General features: G+C 39.5%; 2 protein-coding genes across 2 annotated transcripts in view; both read right to left on the bottom strand.

Annotated features, from left to right (window-relative positions):
- Nucleotides 1-2,818, bottom strand: part of LOC137260806 (uncharacterized) — a 56,572-nt gene extending 53,754 nt beyond the window's left edge. The window contains exons 1-2 of the mRNA XM_067798371.1: nt 2,649-2,818; nt 817-826 (exon numbers count right to left, since the gene is read on the bottom strand). Coding sequence (XP_067654472.1) covers nt 817-826; nt 2,649-2,818 — 180 coding nt within the window. The remainder of the gene's footprint in view (nt 1-816; nt 827-2,648) is intronic.
- Nucleotides 2,819-11,924: 9,106 nt separating this feature from the next.
- On the bottom strand, nt 11,925-15,264 carry LOC137261083 (uncharacterized; the record flags this gene model as incomplete). The annotated part of the gene is made up of 2 exons (XM_067798756.1): nt 11,925-13,309; nt 15,066-15,264. Coding segments are annotated over 2 exons (1,584 nt in total), but the record flags the coding sequence as incomplete, so codon positions are not given.
- Nucleotides 15,265-15,887: the final 623 nt, after the last annotated feature.

The following is a 15,887-nucleotide window of genomic DNA, read 5'->3' as shown; positions in this document are numbered from 1 at the left end:
GAACGCAGTTAAAAGCCCAATTGCCCTCAACCACCAGGATCCCGTCCTCCACCGACACGGGACGCAACCCACGGCAACAGGTTGCCCAATTTCGTCGCCTCTTACAACCAGCAATGGGGTGCTGTGGACCCATTCTGCCCCGGGTCCACACGGAAGAAGAGCACTTGGCGTTACCCAGCACCTACCACGAGGGGGTGGCTCTTCACGGGTGCCAATTCAGATGTAAGCAAAAGACCAAACTCTGACAATTGGATCCATTCATCACAAATTTTATATCATTAGTATCCATAAATGCTATTTTTACAGATTCGTGACTGGTTTGAGGCTTCTGATCAATCAGGAATTCCAGCCCTTGAAAGATGCAGAAATATGTGGAGGTAAATACTTTCTTGACCAGAGTAAATTGTTATTATTCACTTTCAATCATTAAATGATTATTATAAAGTGCGAAATGTGGTCCTGGCCCTGCTGGTTGAGTAAAACAACAGAATTCTACTACCGCTGGAAAATATGCAGTGATCACACTTTCTTGATGCTTACAACTGTAAATGAGAATGTAATATCTTTCCATTTAAGATACAGAGAAAAGCTGTTGTCCTTTGTGAATCTGCAGAGATTTCCTCCACCTGGAATGCATATAAAGGGATACCCAAAGCAATTATGGGAAGCAGCAATTGCAAGCATTGATGTGGATCTGCAGCTTCATAGTCTGACCAAACGTCGAACCTACAATCAGCGTGCAGTCAGCAGCCAGAATTGCGAAGCAATCTATTCCTCTCTGACCGCTCTTCCTGGTTCAAACAATGGAGTACCTACCTGTATTGGTCTGGAAACAAACATGGCAAAGTTTTGTGGGGAGAGCCTTGTGAGGCTAGACCCTGACAGGTACTTGATCATCTCAACTAATTTATACATGTCAAACAAGGCATAAATGTGAAATTGAATCAACAATGCTTCACCCTTTAAACTACAACTCTAGCAATTGTAACCCTTCAAATAATGGCGGGATCGGGTGGTCAGACTAGCTGACTTGGTTGACACATGTCATCGGTTCCCCATTGCGCAGATAGATGCTCATGTTGTTGATCACTGGATTGTCTGGTCCAGACTCGATTATTTACAGACCGTCGCCATATAGCTGGAATATTGCTAAGTGCGACGTAAAACTCAACTCACTCACTCACTCAAATAATGGATTATGTCTTTCCATGACTTTCTATGTGGCTGTTTTGCAGGAATCATGAGAATGATGTCATTCCTTTTTTAAGGTAACTTAATTGTTGTAGAGGATTCCCTCTCCGTATGCTCCTGTGTACCCTGAACAAACTCTTGAGAAAGTCAAGAAGCCACTCCCTGCTGCAAAACCTCTACCTTGCTTTATTGATGACATCAGCATTGAAGTGAGTATAATGGTTGGACAGAACAAGTCAGTTCACAAAGCAATGTTTAGCTCTAGATACCAATGTATAGATCAGCATTGACAGGAGTGTCATAGGCTCACTATTTCATTGCATTTGGGATTAGGAATGTTATATGTAATGTGTTACATTTGTTGCTTGGTACGTATATTACTTTTAGTATTGGTTAGTATGTGCTCGTCACCATCTACACGGACTCTCCAACATCCATGAGCCACCTAAAGGAATCTCTGGGGTGCGTCAGCACCACAAAGTTGACGATTCAAGAGTAAATCCACTTGTAAGAATGGGCAAAGCTAAAGACACTGCTTTTTGAAAACTGTTCTTCATGCAGTTAGATTTGAGTGTAATCCTTCATTGAAATTCTGTGCAGTACCACCGCTGGTTTGCTTGTGAATATACGATTTAAAACAGTGTTAAACCCAAAATCACCTCACCCACGGGCACATTTGCAAGTAAACCTAATAACATAAGCTGACCTGTTGGTCTTGTTTTCAGAATGTCGATCACCTAATGTTACTGAACTTGAGGGTTTTTCCAGGTTGAGTCTTGTTATTTTATTCGTTATATATCATGTCATGTGAATGTGAAAGTACTGCTACTATGAGGATGTAATCTTGAATAAATCTATACCAGATTGTTGAATGAACTTTTTCATGTTGTCAATTGAAAATCATGTGGAAATAAGTTTCAAATAAATTTTATTGATAAAGTAAAACTTGGCACTTGGACAATACATTATACATTTATGACACAAACTGGTGGTAAACAGTAAATCTGTTCAACAAGAAATAAATCGCAGGTCATCACAAACAAAATGTAAACGAAACAATCTGAAAATAACATATATACACATCACAGTCCCTCTCTGGATGATCACAGAAACATATATTCACATCACAGTTCCTCTCTAGATGATCACAGAAACATACATGCACATCACCATGATCACAGTCCCTCTCTGGATGATCACAGAAACATATATACACATCACAGTCCCTCTCTGGATGATCACAGAAACGTATATACACATCACAGTCCCTTTCTGGATGATCACAGAAACATATATACACCTCATAGTCCCTTTCTGAATGATCACAGAAACATATATACACCTCATAGTCCCTTTCTGGATGATCACAAAAACATAAATACACATCACAGTCCCTCTCGGGATGATCACAGGAAATAAACATTGCAGTCTCTGGATGAAATCTTCTGCTATCCTACTTTTTTGCTGCGCTGCAATGGATGAGGAGGTCTGAGTCTATTTCAGCAATGTCAACATCTTCGTCCTCCTTCGGTCCTTGGCAGACTTCTTCATGCCTCCGTCTGGAGGTCCCACACTTAAAGTCCTTCCCACATGACGAACAAATTTCAATCTTGGTGGGTCTGTGCATCGCCCCCTGCCTCATCAAATCAGCCTCTCTGTTGGTGGCGTATGGACACAACTCGGACCGGTTTTGTTTCTACCCTGAACTTCACGCATGTGCTTATGAAGTGTTTTATGATGAAAGTCCTTGCCACATACCGCACTCCTTTCTGTTTTTTCTTCATGGGAAATTTGATGTTTTGAATGTGAATCTTTCGTATGAAAAGTTTTTTCACAATGTTCACATTGAAAAGTTGTTCCATTGTGTAAGGCATGATGTCGCTTTAATGCTGACGGACTACCTTAAGTTTTTCCGCAAAGTTTGCAAATTGCATACGGCTTCCCTTGATACTTTGCAAGGTGTGCTTTCAAGTGGACTCTTGTGTTAAACCCTTTGCTATACTGGCTGCACACATAAGGATACTTATTTGTATGCTGTCGAGTGTGAATTTTATCCCCATCGTTGTTGCCAGCACCTTCTCATAGTACTTGGACTGAAGCTCGGATGTTGAAGGTCTGGTAGTGGTTCAGGTGATGTGGCAGGCAAATGTGTAAATGTACTACTAGCAGGTGACTCACTAATTCCTGTAGGTGATTCTGGAATCGTGGTTAGTTCATGACTTGAACTTGGACTTGTAGGATTTGTCATATCTTTCAGGAGCATTGCTGGAAAACCAACACCTAATAATTATGTCTTCATCGAACAATTGTTAAATATTGAAATTCCAGTTAAAAGTGAAACACGTATTTGAAAAAAAAAATCAAAATTAGCCTCATAAAACGTATCAAAATATCCCATTTTTATATATATATATAATAAATATAGATAATACATGTCATCTTGGTAATACAAAAAACGAAATATAACAATTCATTTTGAAAAGATATTAGTGCAGACTATATTAGCCAATCAATATAATTACAGATTTTACAGACACATGCATTTGATATATTTTCCAAAGACGTACATGTTAATATAGTGACGCATAAATAAATTTCATTCCGTTGACTTCACATTTGACTGTGACCAAAAGTTAACTTCATAAAACTTGTTTAATTAATTAGTCAGTGGTAATTACATAAACTTTAATAAAGTGACAACGATGCGTGTCAGTAATTATATTCGAAATATTTAACATATTTCTACCATGAAAAGATATAAGTTCGGATTACATTTTTTGACAAAATACATATTGAAAATATATACAATCAGTTATTCATTTGGGTCTTGTGAAATAATACTATCATGCTCAACCGAAACAAGAATCAGAATCGGTTGGTCGTTTTTAATACGGACTAAAGCGGTTCCGCATGGACATCACGAAATGAGTTATATTCTTCGATGTAGCAGGCTAAATGATGTGATCGTTTACAGTTTCGTTTTAAGAACCTTTATCTAACTTTTCTAATTCATAAAATATCTTTAACCAAGATATATGAAGAATAAAAAACATTTTCACTTACCAACCGCAGAAGTCAAAGTTTCATTCGCCATTTGGAAATTTCTTTCGGAACGCGTACTCTATTCTTTAATTTTGCTGATCGTCGAATTTTTATGCAGTTTCAATGCTTTCAATCCCGCATCACTGTGTTTATATGCAAATTCGCCTCAGAATGTACACATTTCAATGCTTTTTTAGGCAATTCGGTTTTTTCTTTGGTAGGCCTGTAAAAGGTATGCATGAGTATATCTAGTATGGCCAATACGACCTCGTCGTAAAATAACCTCTTCAAATTTGGACTAGCAGCCCAAGTAGGCGTAACCAATATACGATTTTATTTCATACAATTTATTTATACCTACCAGAGTGTCTCAATTTTTTGCATCAGATTACGTGTATAAGTTCTAATGCTCGCTTTGTAATCAAAGTATGGAGTAAAAGGTGGTGTCACAGATTTGAGTGCTGTCATGGCAGTAAGATCAGCCTTTGTGTTACCTGAAATGCCAACATGGCTGGGTAACCAACAGAAGACGATGTCGTATTGGGTAGTAGCAAGATTATTATGCAATTCAATAATGTCAATTAAAAGTGGATGTATACGTGATAAATTTAGAAGACAAGAAAGAGCGTCTGAATAGATTATATATTGTTTACGTTTAGGGTGTCTTTTAATACATTTAAGAGCTGTTAATATGGCGTCAGCTTCTGCTGTAAAAGTAGAACCTTTATCTGGTAATCTAGAAGATATTTTTCTGGATCCAAGGACAGTGGCACAAGCAACTGCGCCTCCGTCCTTGGACCCATCTGTAAATAAGGATTTATAATTGTTATATTTATGTTTCAATTGATTATATTCTTGTTTCTACTGTAATTCATTCGCTTCTGAGTTTTTAAAATGTAGTTAATGTTAGGTCAAATTGTGACCTAACCATCTGCCAAGGAGGAGAAGAAAGAAGACGGGAAGGAGCTATATTTCCAGCTCAGTGCCGGCCTAAGGAAGAAATGGTTTAATTCTGTGCCCTAGAGGTGGAACAAGAGAAGAATTCTTGTAAAAATCCTCATTAAGTGGATTGAACACACAGTTATATGCAGGGTTCGATTCATTAGAGTGTAATTTAGTAATGTATTGTAAGGATAATTTAATACGGCGTTGTGTAAGAGATGGTTCATCGGCCTCAACGTAGAGACTATCAATAGGTGAAGTTCTGAAGGAACAAAGACTGTCTTAGACCTTGGTGATGGACAGAATCTAATAGTTTCAGGCTTTTTGCAGGCTCCACCATATGCGATGGAGCCATTATCAAGTTTTGACCGGATGAGTGATCTATATAAGTGAAGGAGGGTAGTCTGATCCCCTCCTCACTTTGAATTAGAAATAACCTTTAATAAATCGAGTACCTTGAAGCATTTGGCTTTAATGGATTTAACATGGGGCAAAAAGGTCAAATATGAATCAAAAATAAGTCCCAAGAACTTAGCCTCCTTGACAACTTTGATAGGGGTGCCACTTAGAAAAATTTCTGGGTCTTTATGAGTTTTATATTTACGGCAGAAGTGTATACAATTGGTTTTTCATTTAGAAAATTTGAAGCCATTTTCAAGACACCATTTAAGCTCTAGTTGCCGTTCAATAGTATGCATATTTTTCCCACGACAAGGAATATTAAAATCATCCACAAATAACGATCCATCAATTGAATCGTTTAAAACTTTGGATAAACTATTTATCTTTATACTAAAAAGTGTGACTGACAAAATACTGCCTTGTGGAACACCCTGATCCTACGAGATTGTAATGATCAGACATGGTAGAACCCACTCGGACTTGAAAAGGTTTGTTTTTTACAAATTTTACTGTGAATTCAGGCAAACGACCTCGCAAACCGAAATCATGTAAATCTCTCAAAATGCCATATTTCCAGGTTGTGTCATATGCCTTCTCAAGATAAAAAAAAGATAGACACAGCGTGTTGTTTATTAATCAGTGCGTTTTTCTAAACGCACTAAGTGATAGACAATACTTTTACGGTGGTTTTTTACGGAAACCACATTGTATATCTGTATTAAGGTTATTTGTTTCCAAGTACCAAACAAGTCGATTATATATCATGCGTTCCATGGTCTTGCAAACACAGCTAGTTAATGAAATCGGACGATAATTGGATGGATCCGTATGATCACGTCCAGCTTTAGGTATTGGTACTCCTATGGCATCTCGCCATGAAGAAGGAAATTTCCTTGAAGTCCAAATATCATCAAAAATTGATAAGAGCGTCTCTAAACAGGATTCGGGTAAATGCTTCAGGAGCTGATAATGTATGTTACCAGCTCCTGTAGCAGTGCCATGAGCTTGATCAAGAGCAGTATGAATAGAAAAGGTTTTATCATAATAATCCCCATTATCAGAATTGAAATTAATAGTTTTCTTTTCTTGTTGTTTTTGATATTGCTGCAATTTAGGTATATAATTAGAAGAGTAAGAATGTTTAGCAAGGGTTTCGCCCAGTTTCTTCACAATATCTGATTTATCAGTAAGTAATTGATCTTCATGTTTAAGAAGATGGACAGTAGATTTAGTACCTTTACCTTTAATTTTCTGGACCATGTTCCATACCTTGGACATTGGTGTCCGAGAATTTATTTTAGACACATAATTTTGCCAAGATTGGCGTTTGTTCTGTTTAAAAGTACGCCGTGCTTAAGCATTTAAAATTTTAGATTTATTTAAATTATGCACCATAGGATGGCGACGGAAATAATGTTCTGCTTTTTTTCTTGCCTTCCTAGCTTCTTTGCATTCATCGTTGAACCATGGTTTTCGAATATGTGGAACTGCAGAGGACTTTGGTATACACTCATCAGCTGTGGAATTCACTTCCTCAGAAAAACATTTAATAGCGTCAGGAACGTCAATAAAACGTTCGGGTTCACGTTTTTCAGCACACAGTGTTTCATAGAATGTCCAGTTAGCCTTTTTAAAATTCCGCCTTGATGATGGAGGAACATCAGATGGAGTTACAGTTTTTAATATAGTAGGAAAATGGTCACTTCCACATGGGTCATCGTTGACTGACCATTCGAATTAATTAAATAGTTCTGAATTTGTGAGTGACAAGTCGAGAGCAGAATAGGTCTCTGTACCAGGGTGTAAATATGTGTTCGAACCATCATTATAAATACATAAATCATTGTTAGAACAAAAATCATCCAACAATTTACCTTTAGTGTTTGTAGTTACACTACCCCAGAGTGGGTTGTGTCCATTTAAATCTCCCATTATAATCGGGCTAAGCTTGAAGACGGTGAAATATAAAGAGAGCATAGCGTAATAGGTACATGTAAAGAAATTCTCACTGCAACAGCCTGCAGATCAGTAATAAGTGGAACAAGGCTTTGAATAACGCTTGGTGTGACTAGATTGGATGATCCGCCAGTAGCTCTATCACCCGGAGGGGAAAACAATGCTGTGCATTAAATTGACGAAGGTCAAATGTACCTGTTTGTTTTAAATATGTCTCTTGTAGACATATTGCTGGTGGTGTAAAATCTTGGACTAATAGCTCTAATTCATGTAAATTAGTCCTCAATCCTCTGCAGTTCCACTGTTCAATATCATTGGAATAAACTGTCTTTTGGGGGGATTTATTGGGGATCTACCCCGCACTCTTTTGGAGGGCGACAAGCTATATGCCCTAGAATGGACGTTTTTCAGAAACGTCCATGTCTTCAAGAGATCCATATTTATTGAACAATTGAATTTTATTTTGCGACCCTTTAGGAGTTCTGCCACTTTGTTGTTTTGAAGCATCAGGCTTAGGTTTAGGTTTACTTTTAACAGCTTGTTGACTACCAACTCTCGGTTGAGACTTGGAGTGTGACTGAGATGATAATGATCTGTGATCAGAAGAAGACTTGGATGTACTAGGAAGCAATTCCTCAGTCTGAGATGATACAGCAGGGTACAAAAGCTGTGGAGAATGGCAATGTACCCAAGTCAAGGTAGTCTGGCAGCCTGTGAATATTTTTTATTTATTTTAGAGGTAGACTCCGATGATGTTTTTGCTACTGTAGCACAACTTTCTGGAAGATCACACCTCTTTACCATTTTTTTACCTCAGAAAAGGAGATATTTTGAGTAAACTTAATTCTGTTTATCTCCATTTGCTCTTTCCAAATAGGACACTGTTTAGAAAATGAAGAATGGTCGCCTGACCAGTTGGTGCATTTTTTTAAATCACTGTCACTTAGTGAGCACACACAACAGACAATGTGCAAGTATTTACATTGAATACCCTTGAATACCCTTAGCCAGAATTTACACCGTGTCCATATTTCTGGCATTTAAAACACCTGAGCGGAATGGGGAAGTAAGTATCAACTTGTAAGTTACAATAGTCTACCTTCACTGATTTAGGAGCATTTAAACATGAAAAAGTAAACAGATACGTATTTGTTTGGAATGTTTCATTGTTTTTTTCGGGTTGAAAAGCGCTTTTAAAACAACATACCTTGATCTTTCATTTCTGATGCTATGTCAATTTCGGACATATCAGCAAACAATCGATCACGATCTCTGATGATACCTTTACTAGTGTTCAAGGTCTTATCAGCAGAGACCGTGACCGGAATGCCCACAAAAGATTCAATACTCATCAGATTGCATGCTTGTTGTTTCTTGCCGCACTCAACTAGTAGCTCACCCGAACGTAAGCGTCGAATGTTCTTAATATCCCCAGCAATAACTTGAATACCCTTAGATACTGCGAAAGGGTTCAGCTTTATTGGTGTCTTGTCCGGAGTCTCAAAAACAAGGAAAAGAGGCCAATGCTCAATCGATAGAGGCGGTCTGTGGTCAGTATCAACAGGATCAATTTCAAGTGGGCGTTTTGCTTTTTTGTTGTGTACTTCATACGCCATGGTTGGTGTCATATGCTTCATCATCCGAGCTCCCCACCCACCACGGAGTATCACAAGGACAATGCATACATTCTGGGCATACATCTATTTCAAATCATACGTGTGCAATGATATATATATATATATATTCCATGTACAGGGCTGGGCATGACCAACCGATTGGTTGAACCGGGCCCATTCAACCTCCCGTCTAGGTGAAGTAAGGGTCGAAGGGGTGTGTTGAGCAAAGGGAACGCGGTCACAGGTCCCCAGTGCCCTCATCCCCCCAGACTCCCGTGCTACGTCGGCGAGCTCTTAGGGTTACCCAGCACCCACCACGAGGAGGTGGCTCGCCACGGGTTCCAATGTCCCTTTTGTGCTGGCACAGGCGATTAAACCAGAAATGCGGAGAACAAGCCATCAACCTGAGGTGCTGCCCCTCAACATTGTCCTGCTGGAGGAGATGAAATTGAGAGCGCACCTACGTGAGAAAGCTTCACAGAAGCAAACCCAACCCTGGTCATTGTTTAAGGATGACAAAATCACCGCAGGAGAACTTTTCACTAAGTGCAGCAATATCCACGGATCAGTCATTGATTTATAAACTATGAAATCACAGAATGTGAGAAGGACAAACTTCAATCAAGTGATAAAGTGATGATAATAATATTGAAGGAAGGAAGATAATGTGTGGGTGTTATATCGTTATATTATTATGATATTGAACGGGGGATGAAGAAAGAAGACAATGTGCGGACAAATGTGAGACAGTGTTAATATTGTTATTAAAATATTGAAGGAGAGATGAATAAAACTGTTACAATGGCCGTTTTCTCTGAGCTTAGGGGCCGTTTTATCGATTTCTGTTTTGGCCGTTTTTGCTGGGTCAGTTTTCACTATAACCCATATTACGCACATAAAACGTCACTAGGTTAGTAAATGAAGTGAAAATGGTGTGTTGCAGAAAGGTCTTAATTATATGTACCATATTTACATGCTAAGCAATGGTCACTGAAATGAAATGAATCATCTTGTGCAAATTGTACATGTAGATGTGCAAGCATTGATGTGAGCTTTTCTGTTTAAAACGGGCGAAAAACTCACTCACTCACTCACTCACTCACTGTAAGACAAAAGCTTGGGTGCCGATTTCTTACGTGTATGTATAACCTGTCCAGACATGACTGTGTTCACTGATTGGTTGTTATATGAATATTCAAGTTGTTATGTCCCTCGTACAAACTGTAATAAAGTCTTTTGAAAATTGTATACGTTCATATATTTTCCTATTGCCATGTCAAAGGGAAGTAACTCAACTGTAGTGGTGTTCATAAAAGTTCGTTTCAGTACAGTCCGTACATTTCACTATCCGAACGTTTTTGATGAAAAACAGAAGTGTCCGGATTAACGCGGCCTGACTGTATGTGCAGTGGTGATACTAACAACAATTATGATACTGTCGCTCGAAAACAAATCTAACCACTGTTACATTTGCGCTGCAATCAGACATGACAAATCGTTACGTCTATTCTATATTTTGATTTATAAATATGTAGACAGGCTGTGTAGTCACCTTAGGCAATATCGACCGACACAGCACCAGTGGTGAAAGTAACAATCTTAGTAGCAATTCTCCGTCTTTTACACTGCACGTTATTTAGTATGGAAATCTCAATGAACTATTTCCACATTTAACGTTTTTCACACTGTAAAGACCCGGAAAAATGTTAGTGACAGCATGCTGTTATAAGTTACGCTAGCCGATGTTAGTGCCGTAGTGGCCAGTCACATGCGCTTTCAAAACGTCAATGGACCCGTGAAGGTCTGGGATAGAATAGGCCTTCAGTAACCCATGCTTGCCATAAAAGGCGACTGTACTTGCCGTAAGAGGCGACGGACGGGATCGGGTGGTCGGGTGACTTGGTAGACCCAAGTCATCAGTTCCCAAATGAACAGATCGATCTTTATGCCGTTGATCACTGGATTATCTGGTCAAGACTCGATTATGTACAGACCGCAGCCATATAGCCGAAACACTGTTGAGTGCCATGTAAAATTAAACTCACTCACTCAAAACGTGAATGAATGGTAAATTATACCCTTTCACCTAACTTCCGTCCCCACGGAAATTCCTATTAACTATGAAAGAAAACAAGGATGTTACGTCCATACAGCTAAAAGGTAGTGCCTCTCATATATATGTTCATGTCAGTAATGGAATTGAAATTTGTGCCAAATGACCAAAGGCGTCCGACAGTACCTATCAAACAATAAAGTACACACAAGACGTCACTTTGCCATTTTCGTCTATCTTCTCGTTATCAAACGTACAGTAGATGACCGACGTCACGAATCATATCAGCTGTCATCGCCTCGTACAGCCTCTTACAGTACACTACTCCGTAGCACGATAATTCTTGGTTTGGAGTTGCTTCACTCGGGTCAGATCAATGGTGGAAACGTTTATGTTTTTCCACAGGTAAAATGTCTCACCTCGATTCACAAGTTAACACAGTCACCACAAGGTCTAGCATTCGTATCAAATCATGCATATTCAACACACTGTAATTCTGCAAAACAGTTATGTATAAACGTAACATTCCTCAACAATGTAGATCATAACATGACAATTAGTAGGGTATTGTTATCTCACAAGTATTTGTATGAGTGAATCAAAGGAACCAAGAGGCACGATACAGTACTTCTTTTTATATTTCTGGACTATTACAGAAAGCCATGCAATTTGCCAATTCTATTCATATTATACTATTTGTGTACATATTTAAACATGCTATATCACAGTTCTATGAACCATTCAATTTTGGCCACACCAGTTACTATGCTGTGGTTCCCGCCCGCTCCAATGTTGTATGTGTAGATTTTGTAGCTGCCCTCAGTCGTTATGATAGATGAAACCATTCGGCATGTGTCAGTAAAACGGACGTTGTTTCCCCGTCCTAAAACCAAGTCTACGTTATGGATAATATTCGCTGCTATTTGGCCAGTTCTTGAAACATCAACCGTGTCCAAATCTAAAGCCTTGTAAATCCCATTTGTGTGCAGCACGCCCACACGGAGTGATCTCCCTTCATTCACATTGTTTAACAAAGTTGACTTTGACCCAGACAGTACAGTCCCGGTGCCATCTATGCTCAAAACCTTATCCCACTGTCTAGAGTCTAGGAACCAGTCTGAGTGTTTCTCCTCCTTTTTGATGTCCTTTACACGAAAGGACTCCGGAAAATGAGCACACTCAACTACGCGGCCAGTCGTAGACGCGATCATCCAAGCTTGAAGGGACCCGGATGAGAAGGCATCATTATCAGCTGGTAACCAAAATTCTTTAACACCTACGGTCACGTGGCCATCGTGTAGTATTACTTCCCTTGCCTTTGTAACCACATGTTCAACTTTAAGCATGACGTTGTGTCCATACTGTACTCCACTGAATAGATGACGTATGTGTTTGGCATTGTTTGTAGGTGAGGTCTTTGTGTTAAAGACGTGGTGCCAACATGTGTCGGGACACCAGGGCTTTGAATAGAAGTTTTTTTCAGTGTTGTGAAATTCCCCTGTCACATTCCATCTCAGGATATGCTTTCCCGACGGACAGTCCTTTCGTACATACCAGTAAGGTGGTGTTTGGAATGTCATCACTGGATTGGTTGATACGTGAACTGTTCTCTGACCACAAGCAGTATTGGTATTTTCATCTAAGTAGTAGGTATCGAAGAAGGGATCAGCTTCCCCTTCAAACAGACTGGTGAATACAGACCCCGAGTCACTAGAATAGGATGTGGACATACATTGGTCGTCTTTTACAAGCCAAATGAAATTTCCGTCATAACTGCTCTTCGTGACTGTCCTGCTGTCATCCACTGACATATGGGTGCTTTGAGCATGTGGCACAAATATCTCGAACTCGCGTTGAGGTGATGTTTCAAAGGAATCCCATGATGACTTAGTCAGACCTCTTACAGACTGGCCGAAACATTTGCCATCCATTCTTTTGTCATACGAACTGAGGTATGTGACCCTGTCCCAAGCTTTAAAGCCAGCTTTAACGCGGACATTGGGTTTACAGTTTGCAGACAGTCGATTCATTAACTTCTGTTTTTGGTGCAATGTTGTAGACGATGCTTTTGTTGTGGCCACCTGCTGCCATGTACTGTGAAACGACGCTGCAACATTTATTTAACGCAGGTCAAGGATTCATACAACATTCGACACTGATTTGAATGAACTTGCGAGCAAATGAAAGCACAACACCTATAGTGAGTGAGTGAATTAATGTTTTAAGTCACATCGGTAGTATTTCAGCCATATCGTGACTAAAACCAATTAATAATTTCAAAAGTTAAAGGTAATTTATAAACCTGTCATCAAATATTCAAATTAGCAATGAGTCTTGAAACATTCAACTATACGGAGTCAAAATAGAAACTTCACAAATGTAATTTTTTAAAATTAGTCAATATTTTTTTTCTCTGATGATACAATACATGTGTATCCGAAATGGGATCCCTATCTTTCGACTCTAGAAAAACGTTAGCAAAACACTTTCAAACCCATTCAAATCCATTTCTGGTTTTCCACGTGCAGTCGATCACGTGATCTTCGCATTGAAGTTTTCTTCATTTACACGTGTTTGCATTGGCCTCAACAACTGAAACAAAACACTTCTAAACCACAGTTCTAACGGTACTTTAAATGCCACGATTGTCAAATGAGCAACGTGAACGTGCCGTTGGCATGTTGCAAGCGAGAAGATCAGTTATTGACGTCGAAAGAGCAATGGGATGCAGCAGTCGTACTGCGTATGACTTGCGAGGTCGTCTACAACAAACTGTCACCACTTCTGATCCCCCAAGGTCGGGTCGTCCACGTGTGACGTCACGAGCAAAAGACCGCCAAATCGTCCTACGCGCCAACTATGTGACAGATTCCGTCGGCTTGGATGTTTAGAGGTCGACTGTCCTCACAGGCCATTTGAGGTAGGTTGCGGGCTGTCAGTCTCCATTATCGACTTCCATATATTTTGACTTGACAATCTGTATGCCTATGTTTTGGAACGGCGCTGTAGCGTGATGGAACTGATTGTGACACTGTCAGTGTATCCAGTACATCACACAGATCTCTGCTCAGCAAGGAAATAATAACTTAACCATGTTACCATCTTTTGTTCTTATAGAGCCCTGAAGAAAGAATGTGAAGTTTCTTTTTTGACTCAGTATAGATCAGAATGTCCGAGTAGCGACCACAGGGAATGGGGCCAGTTTGGCGAAACCATGTCCAGTAGGATGACCTACGATCAGCAGTACAAGGTGCTGGGTGCCAAACAGTGGCACTAGCCACTGCAGGTGGGACATATAAACTTCTCAGCCCATAGATGCAAAGCACATCATTTGGCTGACACTGGCTAAACTTCTGGATCTGAATAACGACTACTTTGTTTGAACACCGTTCCACCATGCCCACTGCGCACCAAAGAATCAATTCATCTACCACTGCTTTGAGAACATGCCATTAGAAATCACATATTGTAGACATATCTACAGTTTGTTAAGCTTGACCTGAGTTACTCTACACATGCATAACCCGGGAGGTCAAATGGCACAAACGACAGGTCGAGTTAACTTATTTAAATAGGGGAGCAAAGAATGTTATTAATGTTGCGTTCACGGAAAGCTTGCACAATTCGGAAACATTATTCGAATTTTAAGAAAGTTGCATTGTACATTGCTGACGTTTTCTCGACACCAAAATGTCTAACGGCAACCTTGCCTTGTCTGCTCGGACATACTGACAATCAACTGACAAAGAGGCACCCCTGTACAATAATAGACCAAACCAGTTGTGACACAGTGACGCAATGCATTAGTATTCACTTGATCAGGTCAAGCGTGTTGTATTCATGTTGAATGTATACTTGCTCACCTGAACATAATAAGTCTGTTTCAGACCAAGATCCACTAGAAAGACACACTGTCGTTCCGTTTCCCGAGGAGGAATACCCTTTAACGCAGAGATAGTTAGCTTCGGCACCAAACACTGTATTGGTGTAGTCGACCGTGGCTCCATCCATATATGGAGGGAAACCGCAGTCTTTAACTAAAAAACACAATAGTTCACATGTATTGTATACAAATTACTTTTTGCATGATTTACCAAATGTCATAGATATACAGAAAGTTTAGCGAACAGCAGTGAGTGAGTTATTAGTTGGCGTCACATCGGTAGTATTTAAGTCATATCGTGGCAAGAACAATCTAATTTATATCAGTAAGAAAGCAATGTTTGAACATAAATACTGTCAAACGAAGGAGAGTAAAAATGCTGGGTATACCAGAGATACATAAATTTAAAACTAGTACGCTAGTACAATTAAATGACTACTGGCAGTACAAAATAGAAACGGACTATTGATCATCAACAACTGATGGAAGATGACCATACGAGGGACTACGAGGACCTTTGCTACCTGCAAGGGCCTTAGCTTGATTTAAACCATCCCTTCAGGCATTGATGACTGAAGACAAATCTAGTCATAAATTGTAAGCACACATATCCTACGGTTAAAAAGTGGCAAGTTTGAGTTTACTTTAAATGTGTTGGGACTTACGTACCCTCGCAAGGTGACACAATTTTACGGCACTTTAACCCCCTTTGAGGGTAGAGCCACTAACAATGTCAGCTAATATTCTAAACTACCAATAATAAAAGCACAGCTATTTACAAAACATATCAATCAAATATTAT

The sequence above is a fragment of the Haliotis asinina genome, chromosome 14 (genome assembly GCF_037392515.1).
Source record: "Haliotis asinina isolate JCU_RB_2024 chromosome 14, JCU_Hal_asi_v2, whole genome shotgun sequence".
Lineage (NCBI taxonomy): Eukaryota > Metazoa > Mollusca > Gastropoda > Lepetellida > Haliotidae > Haliotis > Haliotis asinina.
This window is presented reverse-complemented; position numbering and strand designations above follow the sequence as displayed.